Source organism: Gorilla gorilla, chromosome 11 (assembly GCF_029281585.2).
Source record: "Gorilla gorilla gorilla isolate KB3781 chromosome 11, NHGRI_mGorGor1-v2.1_pri, whole genome shotgun sequence".
Lineage (NCBI taxonomy): Eukaryota > Metazoa > Chordata > Mammalia > Primates > Hominidae > Gorilla > Gorilla gorilla.
Window position 1 is genome coordinate 28625146 of NC_073235.2, and position 22854 is coordinate 28647999.

At 58.5% G+C, this 22854-nt stretch overlaps 1 protein-coding gene across 24 annotated transcripts in view; it reads right to left on the reverse strand.

Moving 5' to 3' along the window:
- BIN1 (bridging integrator 1) overlaps nt 1-22854 on the reverse strand; it is a 59986-nt gene that overhangs the window by 24014 nt on the left and 13118 nt on the right. For 18 of the 24 annotated variants that reach the window (XM_063694739.1, XM_004031730.4, XM_004032507.4 and 15 more), the window contains exon 2: nt 4927-5007. In XM_063694739.1, coding sequence (XP_063550809.1) covers nt 4927-5007 — 81 coding nt within the window. Of the gene's footprint in view, nt 1-4926; nt 5008-10151; nt 10482-11909; nt 14112-22854 lie in introns of those variants that run through there. The other 6 variants (XM_055380076.2, XM_063694737.1, XM_019022325.4 and 3 more) reach the window with 4 other exon arrangements.

A 22854-nucleotide genomic window follows, 5' to 3' on the forward strand; every position in this document is an offset into this window, starting at 1 on the left:
ATCCAGTGAGCTGGGCCAGGCCCTGGAGCTTGAAGGCAGGCCTCAGGAGATGGCCTTCATGCTAAGGACAGGAACACAAGGCAGAGAGGGGACTTGGGAGAGCGGCAGTGGCTGAGGCTGACCTTCGTAGTGGAAGGGCACCCTCCTGGCCTCCCCTGACTGCTGCCAGCCCAAGCCTCAGGGACACCCATGTTCCAGTCGCCTCCTGCCCTGAAGGAGGGGCAGCTGGCCATGGTCCCAGGAGACCCAGCATGCCTGCAGCGCTCCAGTCTGGCCAGCTTCATGCTTGCACAAGAGCCGGAAGGTGGGCCCCATCCATTCAGGTCCATCTCCAGGTGAAGGCCAGCAGGGACCCGGCTACCTCCACAGGCTCACCCCCAGCACCCTCAAACCCTCTTCTGTCTCCCCACTACAGGCCTCTCCCTGTCCTTAGCCGGGGCTGCTCTTCCTGCCCTGGTGCCCTAGGGGCCAGCACCTTCCAGGCAGTCTTCTCAACACCACTGCCCCACCTGACAGCAAAGAAGCGGACAGAGGGTCAGCGACCGGCCCAGTCACACAGAGACTCGGAGAGCCCATAAGACCCTCCAAGCCTGGGCACGCAGCCCGCAGGGTGTTTTGTGGGTAATGGGTAGTGATGCGGCCCTGAGAACCCACAGATCTGCCTATTATGATGAATGCTTCCCTGTGACAGTAGAGACATCCACAGGGGGAGCTTCAGAGCAGCACATAAGATGTATAATTTAAAGAGAGGACGTGTGAAAAAAAAAATCTCTAAAATTCCTTTAATCCCCCATAGAGTAGGGTGTATAACACTGACTAATCATCATCTTTACAAACATCCAAGTCCAAGGCCCACTGATGTGAGACTGAGTGAAGAGACAGAAGACTGCTCCACGGACACTGAGACCTCCCTGGAATTCCATCGGGGGTCGGATGGAGACCCCGCGGGGCCGAGGAATGAGGAAGGGTCCACCTCACTCCTGACACAGCCACCCTAAGTCTTCACAATTAAAGGCTTTGTTGGTTGAGACGAGGATTAAAGTGTGTTCATGATGGGATGCTATCGTGTCCTCTGATGTCACAGCATCTTCCAGATCCAGCTTCTCTCCCTGCCAGGCCTCCACCATCCCAGCCACACCTCTCACGCCGTCCCCACCTCCCCCCCGCAGCAGGGGTCCCCATGGGGTGGGTCGTTGTGCTCCCCCGGGCTTCAGGCCGTACCAGGGCTCCTTGTGTTTCCCAAACAACGCTGGGCTGTGCGCCGGCACGTGGCACGCAGATGTGCAAGGGGCCGGCCAGAGCGCTGCCTCCCTGTGCCCACTGCAGCTGGCTTCCTAAGCTCCTCATCAGTCCCCAGGGTAGACACAGCCCTCCCCTGACGGAGGCCCCAGCCAGCTACCCCCTGCAGGGCAGCATCCAGGCCAGTACAGAGCAGTGTGTGTTTGCTTCCAAAGTGGCTCCCTCAGCCCCTAAACAGGGATCTGAGAAAGAATTCTCTGGAGGTCCCAGAGTTCACAGAGCCCAGCTGGGGGAAGATAAGATTCGGGAGCCACTGCCCACCTCAGCCTGTTACCCAGCTACAGGACTTGGGGGAGTCAGGAAGGTCCTGGAGCAGCTCCAGCGCAGCTGGGCTCAGCCAGCATCCCCAAGCCCTCGCTGCACCTCCCTGGACATCAGTCCCCACAGGTGGCCTGAGCACCCAAGTCCCTGTGCTCCCAGTGGGTCTAGGGGGCAGGGACAGCCCTCCTACATGGACCCCCTCTGGCACCCCTCGGCCATCAACTCGGGGGGCGACCTTCACTCAATAGTCAGGGATGCCCATTTTGAGCAAAACCTTGGGTGGGCCCTGGGGACAAGAAGGAATCAGACTTGCCCCACCTCAGTGACAGACAAACAGCAATGACAGCCCTGCAGCCTGGAAAGCTACAGACGGACCCTAGGAAGAAGAGCTGGGATGCCCTGGAGACCCAGGATGGCTTCCAGAAGGGCCTGTGCCAGGTGTGCAGTACTCTGGGGGAGGGGCAAGCAGGCCCCCATGGGCTCTCAGAACAGGGGCAGAAGGCAGTGATGCTACTGTGACCAGCGCCAGGTGGGCCCAGGAGGGGCTGTGCACCTGGGTCCTTGTGAGAGCAGGTGACAGCAGGCTGATCTACACCCTCTCCTAGGGCCCCCCACCCCATAAGAAGGGGTGGGAGGTTCACTTCTTTAAAGACTAAATCACCTGCCATCTTTGTCCCTTGTAGTGCTGGGCCCACTAGGCTTGGGGCTCACAGAATCAGGGGCAAGAAAAAGCTCCGCCTCCAGGCTTCCCACTCCCCATTCCCAGGGCCCCCAAGCCCACTGCAGCCTCCTGAATTCACTCCCCCAACAACAGTGACCTTCACCCCATTCCTTCCTGGTCCCCACACCCACCCCCACACCCTGCCATCCCCACACACCAATCAAATCCAGAACTGGCTGCCTTAGCCCCAGCCTTGAACAAGACCTTAAAACCGCCACCCCAACTACCAGCCCTGGCCCCTGAAAAGCCAGCCACCCCACCAAACCTGAGCCCGAGGGCAGACAGAGGCCCAGCTCAGGACTGCTCCACACCCGCAGCCCAGCAGCCACCTGGCAGCCTGCAGCACTGGCTATCTTTAGCCCTGGACTCTCTGCCCAACCCCTCTGTCCAAGGAGCAGTGAGTGACTGTTTGCCCAGAGTCAGAGACCCAGAGAGGATGACTCTGAGGGACAGTGGAGACAGCAACACTGTGGTTTCAGCCCTGGGGCCAGGCCAAACAGAGTCTCAGCTCCCAACTGTGCTTCCCTCACTCTGCCAAAGCTCAGCCTGTTTTTTGTTTGTTTGTTTGTTTTGAGACCGGAGTCTTGCTCTGTAGCCCAGGCTGGAGTCCAGTGGCATGATCTCGGCCCACCACAACCTCTGCCTCCCAGTTTCAAGAGATTCTTCTGCCCCAGCCTCCCCAGTAGCTAGGACTACAGGCACACACCACCACGCCTGGCTAATTTTTGTATTTTTAGTAGAGGCAGGGTTTCACCATATTGGCCAGGCTGGTCTCAAACTCCTGACCTCATGATCTGCCCGCCTTGGCCCCCCAAATTGCTGGGATTACAGGCGTGAGCTACAGTGCCTGGCCAGCTCAGCCTGTTCTAAGGGGCCCCCACCACCTCCACCCCTAACCTGTCTCCCCAGCCTAGCCAGCTGCCCTCAGGACAAGGGATCAGCTCCAGAGAGGAAACTCGAGAGTGAACCAAAGGCCACAGAGCCTGGATTTCAATCCCCAACACCCACACCAGCTACATAGCCTGGGAAGATGTGCTTAACTTCTCTGATCCTCAAGTGCCTCATCTGCAAAATGAGAATATCAGCCCCATCTCAAGGATTGCACAGATGTCTGTCAAACACAGCAGCTCTGGCCCATGGCCACAGCAACTCCCTAAAGGGCCTTCAGAGCAACCCACAGCCTGATGAAGGCAGCTGAGTAGGGACATGCCCTGGGGCTTCCCAGAGATGGAATCAGAACCTAAGACCAGGTTTCTTGTTCAAGCCTCTATTCTGCAGGTGAGGAAACTGAGGCCCAAGAGGCTCTGGGAAGGAATTGCCCAGAGCCACAGAGGCAGTAGATATCCCTGCCACGGGGTCTACCTGGGCCTTGAAACTCCTCCCATAACTGGCCTAAAGGACAATCAGCCAAGGTGGCTCCCCAATCCCTGTCCAGGGAAGCCTGTCAGGCTGAGCCCTTCTGGCAAGCCAAGGCCGACTTGGCCCTGGGGCCTCTCCCCCTTGCTCCCAGCCCTCCCAGCTGCTCCCAGCCCTCTCCCACAATGCTCCCCAGCCCTTCCAGCTGCTCCCCAGCCCTCCCAGCTGCTCCCCAGCCCTGTCCCAGAATGCTCCCTGCCCTCCCAGCTGCTCCCCAGCCCTCTCCCACAATGCTCCCCAGCCCTCCCAGCTGCTCCCCAGCCCTGTCCCAGAATGCTCCCAGCCCTCCCAGCTGCCCCCAGCCCTCTCCCAGAATGCTCCCCGGCCCTCTCCCAGAATGCTCCCAGCCCTCCCAGCTGCCCCCCACCGCCCTCTCCCAGAATGCTCCCGGCCCTCCCAGCTGCCCCCCCACCGCCCTCTCCCAGAATGCTCCCCGGCCCTCTCCCAGAATGCTCCCAGTTGTTCCCCGGCCCTCTCCCAGAATGCTCCCAGCCCTCCCAGCTGCCCCCAACCGCCCTCTCCCAGAATGCTCCCAGCCCTCCCAGTTGCTCCTGGTCCTGCCCCAGAATGCTCCCAGCTCTCCCAGCTGCTCCCCGGCCCTCTCCCAAATGCTCCCGGCCCTCTCCCAGCTACTCCCGGCCCTCCCAGCTGCTCCCGGTCCTCTCCCAGCTGCTCCCAGGCCCTCCCAGCTGCTCCCCAGCCCTCCCAGCTGCCCTCAGCCCTCTCTCAGAATGCTCCCAGGCCAACTGGAGATGGCTGCGGACGCCTCCCAACAGCCCAGCCTTGAGCCTGCCACACAGCCAGGCACACACCATGCTCAGCATATGCCCAAATCAAATCCAGCCTGCTCCACCCCCATGCTAACCGCTGCAGATGCCACTCTCCTGGCAAGAAGCTTCTATAGCTCCCACTTGCCCCTGACATGCAAAGTTTCCCCAAGTCTGGCCACAATCTATTGCCTGCTCCTATCCCACCCTCCCCCTCCCCCTCCCCTAACTACCCTTTCTATGTCTCCTACCAAGGACCTAAAGCATACATACCCCAACCCTCTTCCTTCCCAGCATGCATTGCCAGTGCTCCCTCCTCTAGGAAGTCTTACATGATCTTGTCAGCCCACACTGATTACCCTCCTCCAAGCTCTCGTACTCCACAAATTCGGCTCATGCCATTTTTCACCTGGCAGCCGAATTTTCACAAACTCCCTAAGGCCAAGGGCCACCCACACTCACCAGCTGCTTGTTGAAATTCTGGACGCACTGCTCAAACTGCTCATCCTTGGTCTCATCTGCCTTCCCCAGCTTCTGGAGAACCTGCCGAAGCCAAGAGAGAAGGGGAGAGTGTTACCTTGGAAAGGAGAGTGGTCAAACCAAGAGTGCTCAGTCACCAACAGCACACACCAGGGGCTGGGAAGCCTCTAGCCAACATCACCCAGCCCAGGGTGCCCACCCAGGGCTGCAATCCCCCACGGCATGGCTGGGTCCATCAGGTCTTCAGGCCTCCCCACCCTCTACCCAGGGCTCGACAATAGGCCAAAAATGGAGCTTAGGACAGGCTTGATGTAGTGACCACAGCCAGGAGGAGGGAGGCTTCAAAGATGGCAAGAAGGATCGGGCACCCTCCTAGCTGATCTCACACTGCACCCCTGGGTGCTCCGCCCCCACCCTGGAAGCTGAAAAGTGAGCCAAGCAGGGGAGGGGCCAAGCAGGAGCAGCCTCACTTCTCTGCATGACTCTATTCCCTGGGCCCAGGCCCATGAATGCCACAGGCAACAGCAGAGCAGGCCCTGAACCGGCAGGAGCCATCCCGGAACAAGGAGGGCAGCGAGGGGTGGCCAGGAGCTGCCGGGGGCCACGCAGAGTCTGCTTCTGATCTGACTGGGTTTTTAGATGTGACCTGCCCCAGGCACTCTGCTCTGCACAGCCCACACACACACACACACAACACACAAGGGCACACACATGAGCTCACAGCTCTGCTCCCAACCACGAGTCTCAGAGGTGGACTCCCCCTCAACCCCCCACGATGAGTGACAGCTGTCCTCCTCCTTCAGCTGTGTCGGGAGGGGGAGGGGGAGGTGAAGGATGGGTGGGCAAGGGCAGAGAAGCGGAGCCACACCAGGAGAGGGGAAAGCTCTAGGAAAGGAGGGCGCTGGCCAGGACCCTGAGAGCACGTGCTGACCACCACGCTCTCCCAGACTTCCCTCTCTGGGCCCTGCTCCTCCAATCCCAGAGCTCCACATGACGGAGAGAGAGGTGGGAGCAGGGAGACAAAATACAGAGGCAAGGAGGGGTGGGGGGGCACGGTAGGAAAGAGCAGGAGAAGAAAAAGGCAAAGAGCTGGGGCACAGAAAAGGGATGAGGAGTGCCAGATGGGTTTGCAGGAGAGCAGAGGGGAAGACCAGGGTGGCAGCGGGACACACCCATCTGCAGCCCAAGAGGCACCTCCATCAGGGCGGCAGAAAGGCCAACACTGATGTCTCAGCAGAGGCCTCTCCCAGGCAGTGGGCAAGACCTCCTTCTCATTCTCACAAGAATGAGAAGGAAACGGGGGTAGGGGATGGGAGTGGAAAGCAAAGGGAGAAAAAGGCGGGCCCAGGAGCGGTGGGGAGCCCCAGGAGCAAAGGGCCAGCCCAGCATCTGCCGAGGCCAGCAGGTCTGCAGACATCCCTCCCTTCCAAGACCCGGAGCCAGCCCACGCTGCCAGGAACATCAGCTTTGGGGCCCAGGGCCCAGGCCAGGGTCCTGGACCAAGGGATGCCTGGTACCAGGACACAGCCAGGACCCTTCCCACCCTGCCGGCCTTTGCAGGTCCTGTGCTGCCCTGCTGCACTTCCCCCCCGCCGGCCCAGAAGCCTTGGCAAGGCCAGCTGCTCTTGGCCATCTCTCACCAAGCACCTGCTCTGTGCCTGGCCTTGGGCACCTTGGCTGGTACAGCAGAGAGGAATCAGATGTGGGTCTCTATCCTGACATGGGGGAACACTTAAGGCTGTGGGACCCTGGGGGTAGAGATCTCTTCTAGCCTGGGCAGTCAGTGAGACTTCCTGGAGTGGGTGGCAGCTCAGACAGAGGGGAGAGGTTGCAACAAAGGTAAGGAGACCAGAAAGATGGAGCATCTTACTGGGGAGTTTTGAATTGCTCAAGGTGACTAGAGGTCACAGAGGATGGTGTGGGAAAGTGAGAGTGGCAGCAGGGGGCAGGTGGGCACCAGGAGGCAGCCACCAATGATGTTGTGCTACAGCGGTCAGGACACAGCCCCTTGGGCAACTGCAGCTGGATGCCAAGGGCTGACACTGGGATGAGAGAAAAACCAAAACAAAACCCCCACATGAGCAAGAAAATGTACACTGCACAACTTGCAGGCTCCCCACTGCTGCCCCTCCCTGGCAGCCACATCCAGAAGGGACCCCCCAGAAAGTGGGCTGAGCTGGGGAGGTACCTCACCCGGCTCTGCACAGAGCTTGGGTAGGTGACTCAGCCCCTCTGCTCAGGCACCCACCCCACAGCCCCACCCCCTCCAAAGAGAGGAATAGACCACCACATAGAAAAGAACTCCCAGAAGTCTACCAGAGCCACCAGAGAGAGCCAGAAGCTCTCAGCAACAGGGCAGGGACTGCCCAGCTCCCAAGGCAAGAGCACCAGGAAGGATGCCCCTTCCACGCCCTGCTCTCCCTCTCCCCAGGAAGACAGACACACTCAGCCAGCAAAAGGTCCCCAGTCTACCCCACCCACACTGGCCACCAGGGCTCCTGAGGTGTACAGAGACAGACACACACTCGACCCAGTTCCCAAACACTGCTGTGTGCTCTGCACAGACAGCTGGAGAACTGGGGAGCTCTTCCAGCCTTGAGAACGAGACACCAGCCCAGGTAAGACTCCACGCAGCAGTGAGAAGACACTTGGGAAAAGGGACAGCTACTCTCTGAGCCTCAATCTACAAAAGGAAGTGAACACTGGCACCCTCCTCAAGGATTACAAAGATCATGTCTATAAAGTGCAGAGCAGTACCTGGTCCATGATATTCAAGAAATGGCAAATCCCTAAAAGGCCCTCAGAGCAGCCTTCACACAGCTGGGGGATGGGCCTGACTGACACCGCCAGCCCTCACACCGGGTCCAGGCTGACGGCATCCCAAGATGTGAGACAGAAGTCACAGACGCGCACACTCTACCTGCACATGGCAAACTCCTATGCATCCTTCAAAACCTCACTCAGGTGACATCGCTGTGAACTGTCCCTGATCTCTCCTTTCCTCAAAACACTCTGTACCACTTAAGAGCCTGGGACCTTTCCTCACTGCTATGTGTTGTGCCTGTGTGCCTCGCACCCTCACCCTGAAGGAACAGCTTGAGGTCAGGGACACTGTTCCAGTCGTCTCTGTGTCCCCGACACCCACACAGGGCTAAGCACAGGACAGACACACAAGATATTCTCAGCGGCTGCTGCTCATCTGAGCTGTGGGCTTTGAGGGCAGAGACATGACCCTAAACAAAACAACCCGCCTCTCAGCCTCAGGCTCCTCCCAGGCAAAATGGAAGGGTAATGTACAGAAAGCCCTCAGCCCTGAGGGGTGACAGCAAGCCTGAGGCTGAGCCAGTCTCCCCACTCTGCGGGACCTCAGGCTGCTGAAGCTCTCAGTGCTCCAGTGCCCCTGCCTTGGAAATGGGACGAATAACAAGGCCACAGCATGGCCGAGGCCCAGGGAAGACCCATGGGCGAGGCTGGCCTTGGCCACATGCCATCCTCACTGCACCTACCCCCATTTCATCCATGAGGGAACGCAGGCAAGTGGCCTGGGGTCCCCATCCTCAAGGAGCTCCTGGTGTGGCTTCCACAGGGAAAAACAATCTGGGCACCCCCTGCCCCAGAACAGGAGCTGGGACAAGGCCGTGAGCCCTGGGACACAGATCTCCCACCCCATCCGTTCCACACTTGGTTAGTGGGGCCTCCCCTGTGCCGAGCTCACAGGCAGACCACTGAGGGACACAGGGGACTCCAGGTGTCCAGGAGGGCCTGGCCCAGCAGCGACTCAGGAAAGCTGGGCAGGACAGTTGTGCTGGGTTTTGAAGGATGAGCAGGAGTTGGGTGAGGAGGAGGGTCTGGCGGCACAGGCCAGGATTTGCACTCTGTCCAGGGTTACTGGGTGAGGGCCCCTTAGACAATCAGTTCCACTTACACTCATCACACACGGAGCCTTTGAAAACTTGGCGGCGGACGAGACACACAGAGGCCCAGGCAGCAGAGGCGGCCGCAGAGCCAACAGTCCCAGGAGCTTTATCAGTGCCACACCCAATCACCTCCTATCAGAGCTTCCTCTCACCATGTCCTCAACCCAAGGCCAGATGTGAGTGGAGCTGAAGTGCCTTGGAGGGGACACCCCAGGGCAGGGCAGGGAGGGGGGGCAGGTGTCAGGAATGACAAAGTGTGAACCCGTGGCCAGCTCCAGAACCTCCTCCTGCAATCATCCACAGGGTTCAGCCTCGCTGGGCCTTGGCTGTGGAAGGAAACCGGCCCAAGGCTCCTCCCTAGAAAGGCTGGGTGGTTCACTGAGTTGACGCCGTGCCTCCCGCACCAGGGTCCACAGGGCTCAGTGGGAGCATCCCGTGGGCGGGTGCCTCTCCCCAGCCCTCCGCCAAGGCCTTTGTCATGGCCCAGTGAGAGGGCAGAAAGCCCTGGCGTCAGCCGCTCCCTGTGGGTACAGGGAGTCCTGCCACCCTCCAACAGCCCCCGCATGGCAGGCAAGGCCCTGACCCACAGCGTGAGTCATGGGGCACAGTCAGTGCACGGCCACCGAACCCAGAGGGAGGAAGGGCGCCCAGGCCTGTCTTGTTTGAGCCAGGAGCAGCTCACCACGTACAGCACCCACCCACCATGCACACACTTCAAGTCACTAGGGCCGCCTCCTCAGAAGGGAAGTGTCCTTATCTCCATGTGACAGATGGCAGGTGAGCACAAACAAATCAGGACACAGCCTGACACCGTCCAGTCAGGAGGGGCCGGGAGCTCTAGCCGCTACAGTGAGGAGGGCCGGGTCTTCGGGCTCACCCGGCTGGGCCCCAGCAGCCCCTCCTGGGGTCTCTGATCCCTCCCTCGGCCCCAGAGACCAGTGGGCCCGCTGCACTTGCGGGACACACACCCACAGTCTGAATGGCATGGCCCAGGGCAGGGATAAGCACTTCCCAAGGCCATCAGAAGGACCAGCCCAGGGGCCCAGGAGGGAAACCCAAGGGAGGAGGGGTGAGGGCCGCGCTCCCAGTCACTCTGGTCCTGGCCAGGGCCAGGCAGAAAGCTAGGGGCTCCTCCACCACCAGCGGCACCCCTCGTCCCCGCAGTGGCAGCAGAGTTCCCAACACCCCACCCCCCCCCACACATGGAAGGGGGGCCTCATCCAGCAAATCTCCCTCCCAGGCACCCACCACCCAGCTGCTGAGACCCCAGAAAACGCATAAGGCCCTCACCTTCCGCATCATCTCCTCCCCACCTGCCTGCACAGGAAGGGCGGGCTGAGAAGTGAGCCCTGTCTCGCCCCTTCCTCCCAGCAGAGCCTGCGGTCGGGGGGCCACGGAGACAGGATGCACACCCTCATGCCCCGGCGTTCTCACACTGAGGCTCCCCAGGCAGGCAGACACAGACAGAGGACAGGCGGGTGGGCAGGGGGAAGGCCACTGTCAGACACCCGGCCAGGCTTTCTCTGGGCCCAGTCCCAAGGGAGACACCCCAAGAGGCGAAACGGAGGAGGGCCCCTAGAACAGGACAAAGGCAAGACTTCTCCCCACCCCCGCCCCCCACCTCTGCGTCCAGGCTCGCTCACTGACTCCCGGGGGCTGTCCCTCTGTCAATCTTTCCTTGCCCCTCCTCCTCCGTCGTCTCCCACACACAGCTCGGGTCAGCCAAGCTGGGGAGCTGTGGCTGATGACACAGGGCTGGCCTAGGGGATCTTTCTGCCCTGGTGCTCCAGGGGCCCCTGCAGGGGAGACAGAGGGCAGGATGGCCAGCTGAAGGCCTCCGTGGTCACAAGCTCTGAGGCCTTGCAGGCACTCAGCTGGGGATGCCAGGGACATCACAGGACAAGTCTGCACCGAGACCAGGGTTGGCGTGGGCAGGCCACGGTGGGCGCCCAGGCAGGGGAAGGGGTACAAGGCCCTCTGCCTCCCCTCTCCTGCCCCGAGATGCTGCCTGCTGTCTGACACATCAGGCTGGGGTGGCAGTGGTGAAAGGGGTACAAGGGGAGTCTTAAACCCCCAGGGGCAGAGGGAGCCAGTCTGAGGACAGTCCTGCAGACCCCATAGTCACCTAGTTCCCCAGCACACAACCCCTCCTCCAAGCCCATCTCTCAAATGCGAGCTGTCCCTGCAACCAGACACACAGGACCCCCTCTCCCGGCTGCTGCTCACACCTCCCCATCCCCACTCCGACAGTGGAGCCACCTAAGCCTGCTCCACACCTCTGGGTGGAGAGTCTCGGTGGCCTCCAACAATCTAGGTGCCATGCAGGAGGCCACAGCAGCCCTGACGAGAGAGCAGAGGGAGGAAAAGAGGTTCTAAGCCCACCACTCACCTCCACATTTCATGTGCCCCTCTCACCTCCTTATTTTCAAAGTACAAACCTCAAAGAAAGTGGAAAGGATACTACAGGGACTATCATCTACCCTTCACCCAGATTCACCAATCAACTGTTACCACTTGGCCACACTCATTTGCTTTTTTCTTTTTTTTTTTTTCTTTTTTTTGCTTTTCTCTTTTCTTGCTATGTCGTCCAAGCTAGAGTACATGGCGCAATCATGGCTCACAGCAGCCTAGACTTTCTAAGCTTAAACGATCCGCCCACCTCAGCGTCCCGAGTAGCTGGGACTACAGGCCACTGCACCTAGCTAGTATTTTTACTTTTTGTAGAGACAGGGCCTCACTATGTTGCCCAGGTTTGTCTCGAACTCCTAGCCTCAAGTGATCCTCCCACCTCAGCACCCCCAAAGTGCTGGGATTGCAGGTACAAGCCACCGTGCCCAGTCACTTTTCTCTATATATAAACCGTTCCTGCATTTGTATGTTTGCCCAGCCAACAGAAGGTAAGCAGCAGAAGGGTCACTGGGATGACCTTCACTCCACAATACTTCACCCCTAAATACTCCAACAGATTTCCTAAGAACAAGAACATGCTCCAAAATGCCCATGATACCATAAGCACCCCCAATACATCCAATATGTATTTTAAAATACCATCTACCACACGGTCCACGTTCAAATATCCTCGGGTGCCCCCCAAATGCCCTTTATGTCTGGGTCTAGGATCCAACTGTGGTTCACATATCGCTTCTGATTGTCAGGTCTCTTGTTCCTTTAGTCCAGAATATTCCCCGTATGCCTATTTATCAATGTTATCCATTTTTTTTCTTTCGTGATACTGGTATCTTTTTAAGAGCGCAAACCAATCACTTGGAGAATGCCCCACACTCGGGATCCATCTGATTGTTTCCTTGTGAGGAAGTTCATGTTAAAGGCTGCTTTGGCAAGAGTCCTGCAGAGGGAGGCTGAGCCTTCCCACCGCACCGCAGCTGTGTTAGGCTTGACCGCCGGGTCTGAGTCGTGTTTGCCAGATCTCTTGGAAAGGAAGGTCACTTTTCTCTTAGTCATCTGCAGGGCAATCGCGGTCACTGTGGCAAGGCAAAAAGTTGTTGAAATTTTTGCACGGTGCCTTTACTATCCATCATTCTTTGCTATTCAGTGTGAGGTCTGTGGGCAGCTGCATCACAGTCTTCCAAGAGCCTGGAGGAGAGAAAAAACTGCAGACCGGCTGAACCGGAGTGTTCCCTTTAACAAGTCCCCCTGGCGTACCGTATGCGCAGTGAAGTCTGAGAAGCACTGCAATAGCATCTTGGCTGGAACCCGCTGTTACCCAATCTCCTCCACGTGACCCGGCATTCCACAAAGACGAGCCTCCCCGGGTCTTGCCTTTGCGAGGAGGGCGGTGAGGATATCGTGAGTCCTTCGTTTTGCATTCGTGATTCATTTTGATGCTCAAACATCCCAAGTGCGACCAGTGGGAGGTTTCGGACACGTCCTCATTCATCTGCAGGCGCTTCCTTACTTTCTGGCACTAGCAGATTCTCCAGGCTCAGCCTGCACTGTCCCTGCCCCAGCCCTGGCATCAGCCATTTCTCCAAGGAACCCTGATTTCCTTCAGTGGAGAGGCATGCTCATTGCTGTTAGGCATTTCAGCTTTCCATCATGCTCAGAGCCGCAGATTATTACCCCTGCTTTAGAGATAAGAAAGGAAAGGCTGCGGCACTGAAGGATTTGACTCTGCAGCGAAGAAGCGGCAGAGCTCAGATTCTGTGGCTTTGTGGTGGTGGTGAACAAGCATCATCACTTAGGTCTGTCTGCTTCAAGAAGTGAGAAAGGAGACAGACCCATGGCCTAGCAGCTGCCCTCTGAGTCCATTGCAGTGTTCCTTAAGAGGCCACACTGACTGTGGGCTGTGGCACCTGCCCCAGGCTGGTGACTGCACAAGGGGCAGCTTCCTGGTCTCATCCAGCCCAGGGAAACTCTCTTCCTCCTCAGAACCCAGTGAAGTCACACGTACAGAGGCGTCTTCAGAGCAGCAGTGCTTAACCCAGAAGCTAGCACTCTCCTGGTGACGATTGAGGCCTTGTTCTCCCTCCGTCCCCCGCCCCGCCCCACCCCAGAGCTGCTGCTTCACCCTCAGGTTGGGAGGGGAGGGCACCCAGACCTGCAGCCAAGGACAGAGGGGCTAGAATGAGGGTCCCAGACTCCTTGGGAAAGCTACGGGCAGCTGGGCCCCTTGCAGCAGCCCCAGCTGTGGCTGCAAAGGGGAGAAGTGGCCCAGGTTCCCGCTGGAGAGCAGAGCCCAGGGGCACTGGGAAGTGAGTCCCAGGAAGCAAGCCCAGAACACACAGCACACTTCTTAGCGGCTAGCCACCCTTCAGGCTATGCCTTCCAACTTCTCAAAGGCACAATGACTTTAAAGATGAGTGCATTCCATCCGGAGGCAAGAACGCTCCCCAGCCCTCAGGGCCCCACACAGCAGCACAAGCTCGGCCATATACATGCAGCAAGCACCTCCAGTGTGAGATGACGCCCACACACGCTCACACACACCCTCCCCGGCAGAGCCACCTGTTCATGGCCCTCCTGGGCACAGTAGGAAAGTGGAGGAACCACGAAGAAGCCACAGAGACAAGCAAGAGGCAGAGGGAGGCCCGGGGAGAGCCCATAATGAGGAAGGAGCCCGAAAGAAAACCAGAGATGGGGAAACCAAGAGCGAGCCCAGGGCGGCAAGACGCACCCCCAGCAGGAAGGGCCCAGCACCTCTGGGGGAATGGGGTCCTCCCCCTCAGCTCAGGGCTGCTCCGAAAGGGGGAGCTGACCCAGGCCTCAGCCCCCTTCCCTAGCTCCTCTGTGCCCCCATACCTGGGGCCCCCATGTCCCCTGGGCTGGATATGAGGTGGTGGCAGGAGGGGCTGGCTCTAGGGACAGGCATCTGTCAACCTGCCCTCCCTCGAGGGAGATGCTGCCAGCTCAGCTCTCACTTCAGAGGGGACCCCCTCCCCATCAAATTCCTTCCCTATGGAGCCCAGTTGAGGCCCCCACATGTGCCCCTCTAGGTAAGCTCCACAAAGCTCACGGTGCAAAGCATGACCACCAGGGAATCTCTCCTCCAAGGACTCACCTTGGGGGACACACCACCCTTGAACCCCCTCCCGTTGGGTTCATATCCCTAGGCCACCCTGAGGTGATGACCGTTGATCCTATTTTACAGATGAAGAAATCGAGGGTCAGGGCGGTCACTCAGCTAATGAGCACTAGAGCCAGGATGCCACACCTGATCAGTTCCAAAGCCCAGACTCAACTTTTGACTCCCAAACTGGGGCGCACAGACACTGGGGGGGGAGCGGGCGTGTGTCTGGAGCTTGCTGAAGAAGATTCACACTCCATCTTGCTTTGATCCAAAGATCGAACTGGTAAAGAAAACACTTTTGTGACATAACCAACATAGACAGCTTGTGGATTAGAACGCAAAGCTGACAAAGATTTTCACGATGAAATACAAAACCGGGAAGACATTCCTCCCAGGAAGGCCTGGCCTCGCCCCCACATGGTAATCCATCTTTTTTTCTTTTTTTTTTTTAAGACAGAATCTCGCTCTGTTGCCCAGGCTGGAGTGCAGTGGTGCAATCTCGGCTCACCGCAACCTCTGCCTCCCCGGTTCAAGCAATTCCCCTGCCTCAGCCTCCAGAGTCGCTGGGACTACAGGTGCACGTCACCACGCCTGGCTAATTTTTGAATTTTTAGTAGAGATGGGGTTTCACCATGCTGGCCAGGCTGGTTTCGAACCCCTGACCTCGTGATCCACCCGCCTCGACCTCCCAAAGTGCTAGGATTACAGGCATGAGCCACCGCGCCCAGACAGTGATCCGTCTTTTTAACAAGTCCGTGACCCCCAGGAAGCGCCTGGCCTCACCCCCACATGGCGATCCACCTTTTTAACAAGCCCCCATGCTCCATCCCCTGACACCAGTCCACAAAGACTCATCACACTTTTCCGTGATCCCCTGCTCAGAAAGGCTGACTGAGGAAGCTGCCTGGCCTCTCTTGGGAGGCCATCACTCTAAAATGATGATCTCCTTCCTCTTTTTGGTGATTTTCCCTTTCCTTTGTGAAATACTGGTGAGAGCAAAAAGTGGTGTTGGGTTTTCTCTTTTACATCCTTAACTGACAATAAAAACTTGACCAACTACGTCAGCCCCACCACAATGCTTTGCTGGTCAAAAACGAAAACACAGAGAGCCCTCCCAGCTCGGCCGGCCCCTGGAGGTCCTGTCTGCATCAGAGCTGGCAGCCCAGCCCCGCCCCTGAGAAAGAAGGGGGAGGGGAAGGGAAGTTGCAGGGTCTCCTCCACACTCATCTCTGCAGCTGGAAGGGAAGCCTCCCTCCCCAGAGAACGAGTGTCCAGTTGACTCCAGGCCAGGAAGGCCCCCTCCCCGTCCTCTCTCTCATCCCTCCCAGGGTGCCTGAAATTCCAGCCGGTTCCGTAGATAAGCCTATGGCCTGCAGCCAGGGTGGTGCCACGTGGACCCCAGAGGAAGCCAGGGTGGGCTGCGGTGGCCTGGGGAGCCCCGAGCAGAGCACACAGCGTGAGTGGAGGCAGCGGGGGCCAGAGTCAGGCTGGGAGGGGGCTGGGGTGAGCACTCTCAGAGTGGCCGGCGGGGCTGGACCAGCCAAGGGCAGTGCAGGACGGACGGCAGAGCAGGAACCGCTCATCCAAAGGCCACATGTGCTCCAAATCCTGGCAGGGGAGGGAGGCGTTTCACAGTGAGGAAACCGAGACTCCCATGTCAGTAAGCAATGAGCTAGAATCCACACGCGGCTCACCGCTACCAAGCCCATGGATTTTATCAGCCACCCCACCACCTTCCACCCAGGAGGGCTGGAGGACCCCCTGGATCATGACTGGCTCCCCTCCCCTCGGGACCATCCCCCAAGCTGAGTCTATTCTTAGCCATCAGCAGAACCAGGTGTCCACCAGCAAACAGAGGAGTTTCTAGAAGGGCTACGCCCACCCAGACCATCATCAAGCGCCCAGCCAGCTGCCCAGGCCTCACCCTCCAGCTTCTTCCCCACCCAGCCAGCACTTAGTGGAAGAAAGGAACCTTCCACCAGACCCACCACTGTGAAGAGTCCCCACCCCGGCTCTGGGACGTGGCCTCTCGGCTGTAGGGCCTGGTGGCTGTGGTGGTCACACTGTGGGTGAGCTGGCCAGACACAGGAGGGATCTTCTCATAACTCAGTTCCTTGAGAGGGGTGCCAAGAGCAGGACAGGCACAGAATCAAAGCCTCCCCTGCCAACTCCCACCCAAAAACGAAGGCGGCTTCCTCTTCTGCACTCTCACCTCCCAACAGGCATTTGGAGACTCAGCAACGTGCCCTGGTGGCAGTGTGCCTGGCCATGCTCTATGGGAAGCCAAGCAAGGTCTCTGCCCTGGAGGAGCCAGCGCTCTAGGAGGGAGGCAATGTTGAAAGGTGCTGTGAGCCTCCGAACAAAAATGCAGCAGGGGGACGGGTGCGGTGGCTCACACCTGTAATCCCAGCACATTGGGAGGCTGAGGGGGGCAAATCACCTAAGGTCAGGAGTTCCAGACCAGCCTGGGCAACCTAGTGAGATCCCACCCCTACCTAAAATAGTTTTTAATTAGCTGAGTGTGATGGTGTGCACCTATAGTCCTGGCTACTGGGGAGGCTAGGGCAGGAGGATGGCTTGAGTTCAGGAGTTCAAAAAATGCAGTGATCCAGGACCGCACCACTGCACTCCAGCCAGGGCGACAGAGCAAGACCCGTATCTCTTAAAAAAAAAAAAGAGAGACACTGAAGGGCTGGGGGTGAGGGGAGAGGGCGGCTGCTCTTAGGAAGAAACTCAGGGAAGTGACAGCTGAGCAGACCTGATGAAGGAGCAAGACACCAGGCCGGAAAGGAAGAAGAAGGTAGAACTCACTGGACAGAGAACTCAGTGAGTGCAAAGGCCCTGAGGTGGATGGGGGGGGGACGCCACAGGACAGCAAGGTCGGCGTGGCTGAGAGTGGCAGGGGGCAGGGAGGACCAGGAGGCCCTGAAACACCAGGTGCCAGGCTTCATGCTGAGCCCTTGGGCATGATTCCATAGCCTCATGGTGGACCCCTCCATAACCTCATGAAGGAAATACTATTATATTCTCACTTTGCAGGTGAGGAAACTGAGGCACTGCCTTAACAACTCCCCAGGGTCACGCAGCCAGGCCCAGGATCCCAACCCCAGGCCTGGGTCCATCGGTGAGGAGCTTTAACCACTGCACATGCGGCCTCGGCCCCCAGGACCACAGAGGCCCCTGGAAGACTCTGGCCCTTAAAACCCAGCATGGAACGTGGAACCCTGGAAAGCTCTGAGCCAAGACTTGATTTTGCAGCCTGCAAAGCTCCCAGGCTGGCGCGTGTACACACTTCAGGAGCGCAGTGGGGCAGGGTGCCTGTTCAGAAGCTGACTGCATTGACCCAGGTGGGAGGCAAGGGGACTCTGTGATCTGAGCTACTAGAGGGAAGGGGTGGTCATCACCTGAGATGGGGACATGTGTTGGGGTAACAGCTGGGGGTCACAGTGAGTTTGCAGTGCCCAGAGATGTCCAGGAGGAAGGTGCGGACACAATGGCCAGGAACCCTGGGGTGGACTGGACACACCCCACCGTCAGGTTTCTATCACACCCCGGCCCCACCCACCTGCCCCTCAGTCCCTCCCACTGCCCACTCTGGATGACCAGCTCAGGGCATCTAGTCTGGGCAGCTGGCCAGGAACCCCTTCTGGTAGGAGACACTGCTGGGGCAGAAGGTGCCGGGAACAGGCCCAGGCTGTGCAGCCCTGGGCAAGTAAGCTCACCTCCCTGACCTGCTGGGTCTCATCACTTAGAGCCAAGAACTCCCTCAAGGGTGTTTAAAGGTGAAGTATGATCATGTAGGTAAGAGGGCCCAGCAGAGCCGCTGGCACTGGATTCCCCCCTGCTCCCCCCACCCAGGGCTGAAAGTTCCTGCAGTCTTCCCAACCTAGTCCCCAATGCCCTACTCCCCCAACCCCCAGCCCACATAAGCCTGCCCCGCACCTGCCGCCCAGTGCACCTGCTCCTGCGGCTCACAGTCCACTGCAGCATGGCCAGTTCCTTGGAACAGCATATACCAACCACCCCCCTTCCTCTCTCCAATCAAGCTCCCCTCTGCAGCCTCCTTGCCTGCAGCTCTGCAAGGACCCTGCAAGCCACCCCATTACGCTGGGCCCCTTTGGGAAAAGGGTAAACCGACAAAAGGCCCCATGGAAATCAACCAAACAGCTGAAGACAGTGGCCATCACAAGGCCAGCCTGGTGCAACCCACTGTGGCCACATGAGGAGCCCTGATGGGCCTTGCTACTACTCCACATCCTAGTGCCACCCCCGCAGGCAGGCAGCAAGGGCATGGCCGCGGGGCATCAGTGACACAGGGCGACCCTCCACCACTTCAGTTGTGCTGGGTGGGGCTCGCTGAGGACAGCCTGTCTCCACAGGCACGCACCCCACCCTTGGCCCCAGCCCTCCGCCCATCTGTCCCTCCACACAAGTGTGGGTGCTATTCTCAGCCCAGCTCCAGGACACTGGCCATAAACACAGGGTGGAATCTGCTTCTCCAGCCCACCCGCCTCCCACCCTCATCACCTGCTTCCTGAGCTCAGTGGGGGAACAGCCTGTGCTGGGAGAAGCAGAGCACCAGCCCAGCCCCAGCCAGGGCACAGCTGTGGGTGGGGGGCGGTGACAGCTCCCCAGCAGCCAGGGCAGGGGAGGGGGAAGGTCTGGCTAGCACCCACCTGCCTTGGGGCCAAGTGAAGGTCTGAGCTGGGTGGGAGGGCAACCAGCCACGGGTCACCACGCACTCCCACAGTCTTCATTAGGAAACTCTGCCTCCCTAGCAATGCCAGGCTATGCTGGCCCTTCACATCACCTCCTCCAGGCAGCCTTCCCCGACTCCACTCCAGGCACAGGGGCTGACTTGTTCTTCTGGATGCCTTCAGGTTCTTACACGTCTGTTCCTGTCTGAGAAGCTCAACCTAAACATGCAACCAGGCTATTCATTCCTTAATCAAAGTCCTCGGTTTCTACATCTATGACACTGGAACTAGTAAATGGTGCCTACGGGAGGTATGTGTTTATGTCAAACACATCATTGGTATTACTTCAAACAGTACTGTTGTCATTTCTGCTATTCAAAGGAGTGAATGCCCAGAGTCAGCTTTAGATAGCGCCCACCCAGAAGTGCCCACTAAGGCACCAACAGGCACCCCACGCAGCACAGTACTGAGGAGGCTGCCCTCACCCCAGCCCCGGGGCATTCTCAGGCCTTCCTCTACCCAGTGCTGTTCTAGGAGCTTCCCTGCCTCACCCTGGCCTGTCCAGCATGCCCTGCCCCTCCACACAAGTGTGAGTGCTGTTCTCAGCCACAGGGGCTCCCCATCTTTGCAGATGCAGAAACAAAAGCCAAGGCTGGCAGGTTCTGAGTCCCAGAGAAGAGGAGAATGGACCTACTTCGAGTCCAAGGCTGATTCCACTGTATTTGGCCCCAGAAGTAGGAAATCAAGGCTGGAGGAAAGTTGGGAAGGAACCAGAAGGGGACGAAGTGTTTGATCAACAGGTATTCAGATCAAGAATAAGGGTTGGCTGACCGGGCGTGGTGGTTCATGCCTATAATCCCAGCACTTTGGGAGGCCAAGGTGGGAGGATTGCTTGAGGCCAGGAGTTCAAGACCAGCCTGGGCAACTTAAGGAGACCCCATTTCTACAAAAAAAAAAAATTTTTTTAATTAGCCAGGTGTGGTGGCATATACCTGTGGTCCCAGATACCCGGGAGGCTGAAGCAGGAGAATCGCTTGAGCCCAGGAGTTGGAGGCTGCAGCAAGCTATGATTGTGCCATTACACTCAGCCTGGGTAACAGAGCAAGAACCTGTCTCAGAAAAACAACAAAAGAATAGGGGCTGGTGGGTGGGGGGAATGGAACGGAGAGCCAGAGGGGACAAGAACATGCGGAGGGAGTCACGTGGCTACCCCTGCCCTACCCCATGGCCCCTACCTTTGGCCCTGCCCCCAGCCTTGCCCCTTCCCCAGGCTCTTGGCCCAGCTCTCTGCCTGGCCCCTACCCCACATACCACCCTCCACCACACCCCTACACCCACCCCTACCCCCTGTCCCTGCCCCTGCCCCAGGCCCTGGCAGGTGGAATGAATGTTCAGGGGAGCAGAGGGTCTCCGGGCTTCCTCCCCCTAACCCTGCCCGTCCTGTGCTGTGTGGTAAGGAGGAGTGGAATGACATAAATGTGAAGGGCTAGAGGGACATGGATGTGGGGGACAAATGCACTGCCCCTCCCCACCCGATTAAGGATGTCAGCACACAGTGGGACAGAAGTGGACATAGCCCAGCCCCACCCTAAGGGGCTGTCTGACTTCAGCAGGTGCCATCCCTCCCTGGGCATAATCCAGGTCCCACTAACCTTAGAGGGAGGTAACAGGAGCAACAGGGCCCAGAGAGGCTGACCGCTGCTCAGCTGGCTGCCCCGTGTGGGAGGCAGTGCTGCTGACTAAAGGCCCCAAACACCTGCCCGCAGTCCCTAGCACCACCAGGCTCAGCCCTGAGGCCAGCCACCAGCTCAGGGGCATGCTGCAGGGGGCAGCAAGGGCCTCCCACTGACCCGCAGCCCCGGGCAAGTCACCAAGTCACCAGAGGATCCACCCTGCGGTCCCAGTCACCATCTAGAAAGGTCCCCAGAGTGTGCCCAGGTCCCTTCACTAACACATCCAGTCCTCCTCCAAAGCTCCCGGGGAAGGGCCAACACAGTGCAGTGCGCTTGGGAAGGGGAGGCAGGGACCCCATGAAGGAGAGAGGACAGAGGTCCCAGAAGCCACAGCCCACACCTGCACCCCCTGTGCCCGAAAGGAAGAGGAGCTCCTCCTGCACTGTCCCCTCCTCCCCAAGGGCTCTCTCCACCAAGAGCAGCACAGTTCAACAGTAAGGGGCTGAGCAGACAGACAGAGGGGCCAATCCCTCTAAAAAAAAAAAAAAATCCCAGGAGGGAGCCAAAGGAGTGGGGCACAGCCTGGAGGCCCCCCCCCCCCACAGATGCCAGGTCAGCCCCCAGCCACCCCCACGCCAGGGCTGTCCACAGAGAGAGGGGTCAGGGAGGGAGGGCGGAAGGGGAAGTGGGGGCTTACAGTATCACCTGGAGCCTGGCCCCCACAAGGCCCTGTCGGGGCTCAGAACACAGCACCCCAAAGTGTGGTGCTGTGGCTCACTGCAGACTCTGAACAAAGGGCATGTGAAAGGCCTCAGAGGTAAGCTCTCTGTGACCTTCTCCTGCCCTTCTGTCTCTCCCCTCTTTTTCCCTGCCCAGGTGAGTCATCAAAACTGGAATTTTTCTTTCCCAAGGTGAAGCATAAAGACCAAAACCCCTTTTCCCCAAAGCCAGCCATGAAACCCAGAGAGTTCACTCTCTCCCACTCCCTTCACCTCTGAAGACCCTCATTCCACAGGGGTCCTGCACTGTATGTGGGAGGAAGCCACACAACACAGAGAGGCCGGAAAGAAGCCGAGCCAACAAGCCTTGCTGGGTTCCCCCTCGGACTATCACCATTAGGTCACACCCGTTGTCCCATCACATGTCTACACGGCTGTCCATTCCTCACCAACTTATGTCTGAAAACAGACAGTTCTCTCTGGTCCTTGCATCTTCATTGTTGAAGGCTCCCGTGTCATGTAAAACATTGATTAAAGAAATGTGATGCTTTGCTCTTGGAAGCCTGTCTTTCGTTAGAGCGGTGTCAGCTGTGGCCCTTATGATGGGTGAGAACGATACCACACGTTTCCGCCCCTGCCGCTCTCTCTGGACAATCCCCTCCCCTTCCTTCCTTCCCAAGGCCTCAAGCCCTACCATCTGGATCCTGAGCTAGGCCTGGACTCCCTGGACTCCTCCAGTGCTGGGGGCCCCAGGCCTAGACTCAGACGGGACGGCCCTAGAGGATACACACGGAGGGCATGGGTGCAGCTAGACACCCCCCCACTGGCCTAAGGCCCTGCTCCCCGCCCTGGAGCAGGGCTGGTCCACGAGCCGGCACCCCGACCTTCAGGGACCTCGTGTGTGAAATGGAGACACCTGTTCTCCCGTTTAATCCTCATGACGACCCTCCCACGCAGGATACTATCCCACCTCACAAAAGGGGACGCTGAAACTTGGAGGCGGAGTAACTTGTCCAAGGTCAAAGCACTTAGGAAGAGCAGAGCTAGGATTTGAACCTGGGGCTCTGAGACTTGAAAATCATATTCTTTCCACCTTGCTGCATCGTGTAAGGTGCTTTGCAAAGCCTTATACAAAGGCTTTTATCCTCCGAAGCCCCACATGCCAATTCACTTGGCACTGTGTGCCTACTATGTGCCAGAAGCCAGGAACACAGGCACGATGGGTCTAGCCTCCCCCTTCAGGATTGAGACCAGCAAACAGGGCTGTTAGCCCATTTTATGGAAGTCAAAAGGAGATGAGGAGGGAGAGCAGGAGCAGGAACCTGGGGGCTCCCGCTGCCTGCTAGCCAGGAGGCCAGTGCAACCTGGGAGCTCCAG